Source organism: Rhinopithecus bieti, unplaced genomic scaffold, assembly GCF_001698545.2.
Source record: "Rhinopithecus bieti isolate Rb0 unplaced genomic scaffold, ASM169854v2 scaffold_52032, whole genome shotgun sequence".
In the NCBI taxonomy this organism is placed as follows: domain Eukaryota; kingdom Metazoa; phylum Chordata; class Mammalia; order Primates; family Cercopithecidae; genus Rhinopithecus; species Rhinopithecus bieti.
This window is the reverse complement of record NW_016821592.1, coordinates 321,857-326,365: the sequence shown is the minus strand read 5'-3', so window position 1 is coordinate 326,365 and position 4,509 is coordinate 321,857. Positions and strand designations below refer to the sequence as shown.

Below are 4,509 nucleotides of genomic sequence, written 5' to 3'. Positions count from 1 at the left end.
TGGGATTACAGGCGTGAGCCACCGCGCCCGACCGCTTTTTCCTCTTTAAAGAAAAAAAAGAGATTATTTGAAATGTCCGTCGTGGCAATGGAGAGGGATAGCCCTAGAGGAGATGGCGGCTTATTATTATTATTAGAGAAGAATCTTAGCCCCTGTCCGCCTCCTGCACTCGAGGGCCCGCGACTCCCAGACCTCCAAGTAGGACTACAAAACAGAGGCTTCTGGGGGAAGGAAGTGACGATCGGCGCAAAGCATGCTGGTCTCAGGCGGGCTCCTCTCAACGGTCCTTCCTCAAAGCGTGGTTGCTGAGTACCCAGTGTTGCAAGGAGTGTTTTAACCGGTATTTTTCTCGTTTGTCAGGATTAAACGTTAAGTACCACTTGGTTTTGAATAAAGCCTTAGGTATCGTGTGGCTGCAGGACAGGACCAGAAATCTAAGCTCTAGAGCTGTGGCCGCTGCCCCCTCGTTTGTGCATCCTTCAAACAAATTTTAAGGACAGTTGTCATAAATCGGGGGTGCCTGTCGATGGCGGGATCCAGCGGAGACACAGAGCCAGAGAGCGCGTGGGTGGATATCAGGAGAGTTCTCTGCTTCAGTTGAGGAGTGGGACGAAGTACTTTGGTCGATGGAAGAAAAGCAGAGTTGAAGGGTTTGAGCATCATCTGCAGGCCAGAGTTAAAGCGATTTGGAATGTGGTTGTGCACCGGAATAGATCTGTGCCGGGTGAATTTCCTCAGACTGCACCCTCAGCAAATTGGTGTCCCCTCTGCTTTAGGCCGAATTGTGCATATTAACTATTTTCCTTTTCCTGAGAAACAAAAATTCTCAAGCAGCCTTTACACGTGTTCTTTCCCCCAACTATAGTATCAGTTCCTATCAGTACATGCACTAATAATTAATTGTGTTAAGTAACTTATTACGAACTTGAGGCAAATCACAGATGTTCTCTGTCTCTAGGATAGGATGGAGATTAAGGATAAGACATTTGCTTAGGTGGAACATATATTAACCAGCACTGGTGTTGTTTCAGATCTAGCCAGGTGGCAATCATGAGTGAATGGATGAAGAAAGGCCCCTTAGAATGGCAAGATTACATTTACAAAGAGGTCCGAGTGACAGCCAGTGAGAAGAATGAGTATAAAGGATGGGTTTTAACTACAGACCCAGTCTCTGCCAAGTGAGTATGCATCCTACTTGTCTGAAATCTTGACACCCCTTTGTGCTACCTGTATGTTATAGACAGACAAAGCAGATAAATGAAAGGCTAATTATTAATATTTTCATCTAAGAATTTTTTGTTTGTTTGAGACAGGGTCTCACTGTCACCCAGGCTGGAATGCAGTGGCGAGATCTCGGCTTCTGTAACCTCTGTCTCGCAGGTTCAAGCGATCAATTCTCCTGCCTCAGCCTCCCAAGTAGCTGGGACTACACGCATTCGCCACCACATCTAATTTTTGTATTTTTTGTAGAGACGGGGTTTTGCCGTGTTGCCCATTTTGCCGTGTTGCCCAGGTTGGTCTCAAACTCCTGAGCTCCAAGGATCTCCCCGCCTTAGCCTCCCAGAGTGCTGGCATTACAGACTGAGTCACTGTACCCGGCCTCCATATGAGAACTTAACTGCCTTTGAATCTAAATGCTGTTCCGACTATAGATTACCTTATCAGACCAGGCAACTTCATAGAAATGGGGCATATAAATTATTCTTACCATATATATATACACACACACATATATATACACACACACATATATATATACATATATATATATGTGTGTGTGTATATATATATATATTTTTTTTTTGCGGGGGGGATGAAGTCTCATTCTGTTGCTCAGGCTGGAGTGGTGCAGTGGTGTGATCTTGGCTCACTGCAGCTTCTGCCTCCCAGGTTCAGGCGATTCTTGTGCCTCAGTCTCCCGAGTAGCTGGGGTTACACGCATGTGCCAACATGCCCCACTAATTTTTTGTATTTTTAGTAGAGATGGGGTTTCACTATGTTGGCCAGGCTGGTCTTAAACTCCTGACCTCAGGTGATCTGCCCACCTTGGCCTCCCAAAGTGCTAGGATTATAGGCTTGAACCACTGTCCCCAGCCTATAATTTTGTTTATATATACTTCACTATATGTCTTAAAAGATAAGGACTTTAAATAAATGTAACCACAAAAACTTTTTTTTTTTTTGAGATGGAGTCTCGCTGTGTTGCCCAGGCTAGAGTGCAATGGCGTGATCTCAGCTCACTGCAACCTCCACCTCCCCAGTTCAAGTGATTCTCCCTCCTCAGCCTCCTAAGTAACTGGGATTACAGGCACATATTTTTAGTACAGATGGGGTTTCACCATGTTAGCCAGGGCAGTCTCTATCTCCTGACCTTGTGATCCTTGTGATCCGCCCACCTGACCTCCCAACCAAAGTGCTGGGATTATAGGCGTGAGCCACCTCACCTTTTTTTTTTTTTTTTTTTTTTGGGAGACAGAGCCTTTTTCTGTCACCCAGGCTGGAGTTCAGTGGCTCGATCTCGGCTCACTGCTTCCTGGATTCAAGTGATTCTCCTGCCTCAGCCTCCCGAGTAGCTGTGATTACAGACGTGTGCCACCACGCCCAACTAATTTTTGTATTTTTAGTAGAGATGGGGTTTCACCATGTTGGCCAGGCTGGTCTTGAACTCCTGACCTCAAGTGATTTGCCCGTCTTGTCCTCCCAAAGTGCTGGGATTATAGGTGTGAGCCACTGTGCCCAGCCTAGTTATTGTTTTTTTAACTCTAAAAGTTAAGTCTACCCTGCCTTCTTCCCCACCCCTGCCAGATGGAATCGTGCTCTATTGCCCAGGCTGAAGTGCAGTGGTGTGATCTCGGCTCACTGTAATCTCTGCCTCCCAGGTTCAAGCAATTCTCTGCCTCAGCCTCCCAAGTAGCTGGGATTACAGGTGCCTGCCATCACGCCCGGCTAATATTCGTATTTTTAGTAGAGATTGGGTTTCACCATCTTGGCCAGAGACTGGTCTTGAACTCCAGACCTCATGATCCACCCGCCTCGGCCTCCTAAAGTGCTGGGATTACAGGTGTGAGCCACCACACCTGGCTATCCTGCCTTCTTTTCTAATACACATTTAAGGCATTCATAACTCTTGTTTAGTCCTTTAATTGTATCCCACAATGATTGGCTGTAGGCTGGGCAAAAAGTTCACATATTTAGAATCCTTAGTGAATGTTTGTTGAATAAATGGAAGCATTCGTTGGTGACAGGATTAATTTCAGAGTAGAGTGTCATCTATTATTTTAGTGACCTACTTGGGTTGATGATGCCTCTGAACTTACTTTTCCTCCAAAGTATCGTCCTTGTGAACTTCCTTGAAGATGGCAGCATGTCTGTGACTGGAATTATGGGACATGCTGTGCAGACTGTTGAAACTGTGAATGAAGGGGACCATAGAGTGAGGGAGAAGCTGATGCATTTGTTCACGTCTGGAGACTGCAAAGCATACAGCCCAGAGGATCTGGAAGAGAGAAAGAACAGCCTAAAGAAATGGCTTGAGAAGAACCACATCCCCATCACTGAACAGGGAGATTCTCCAAGGACTCTCTGTGTGGCTGGGGTCCTGACTATAGACCCACCATATGGTCCAGAAAATTGCAGCAGCTCTAATGAGATTATTCTGTCTCGTGTTCAGGATCTTATTGAAGGACATCTTACAGCTTCCCAATGAGAGGCCAGGAAATGTGAACATACTGATAGAAAAAGACTATTTTTTATCCCTCATAAAATGTTTTGAGGCCGGGCGCGGTGGCTCAAGCCTGTAATCCCAGCACTTTGGGAGGCCGAGACGGGTGGATCACGAGGTCAGGAGATCGAGACCATCCTGGCTAACACGGTGAAACCCCGTCTCTACTTAAAAAATACGAAAAAACTAGCCAGGCGAAGTGGCAGGCGCCTGTAGTCCCAGCTACTCGGGAGGCTGAGGCAGGAGAATGGCGTGAACCCGGGAGGCGGAGCTTGCAGTGAGCTGAGATCCGGCCACTGCACTCCAGCCTGGGCGACAGAGCGAGACCCGTTCCCAAAAAAAAAACAAAATTGTTTTGAATGTTAAGTTCATCATCCGATTGTAGGACTTTAAAGTTACATGACTGTGTGTGTGTGTGTGTGTGTGTGTGTGTGTATAATTCTTTGTTTTGATAAAATCAAAGGAGCGGGTTATAAGTGCTAATTTCCTTGGGAAATTAATGAACTAGGGCAAGGATAGCATCCCATGCAATAAAATTAGCACAGGGACTTCAGAATTGTATGGGTCTTTTCTTTTTTCTTTTTTTTGAGATGGAGTCTCACTCCGTCGCCAGGCTGGAGTGCAGTGGCGTGATCTCGGCTCACTGCAACCTCTGCCTCCCAGGTTCAAGCGATTCCCCTGCCTCAGCCTCTGAGTAGCTGGGATTACAGGGGCCTGCCACCACGCCCGGCTAATTTTTTGTATGTTAGTAGAGACGGGGTTTCACCTGTATGGGTCTTTTCTTGTGA

The 4,509-nt window shown here is 46.4% G+C and overlaps 1 protein-coding gene across 2 annotated transcripts; it reads left to right on the top strand.

Annotated features, from left to right (window-relative positions):
* The first annotated feature begins 249 nt into the window (after positions 1–249).
* Positions 250–3,770, top strand: GEMIN6 (gem nuclear organelle associated protein 6). Of its 2 annotated transcripts, none has more exons than XM_017860441.1 (3): positions 250–340; positions 1,032–1,178; positions 3,331–3,770. In XM_017860441.1, the coding sequence occupies exons 2-3, from the start codon at positions 1,051–1,053 to the stop codon at positions 3,704–3,706; spliced, it is 504 nt and encodes a 167-aa protein (XP_017715930.1). In that variant the 5' UTR covers positions 250–340; positions 1,032–1,050; the 3' UTR covers positions 3,707–3,770. The 2 variants fall into 2 exon arrangements, with proteins under 2 accessions (XP_017715930.1, XP_017715931.1); XM_017860442.1 differs by having other exon boundaries at positions 293–368.
* The last annotated feature ends 739 nt before the right edge of the window (positions 3,771–4,509 follow it).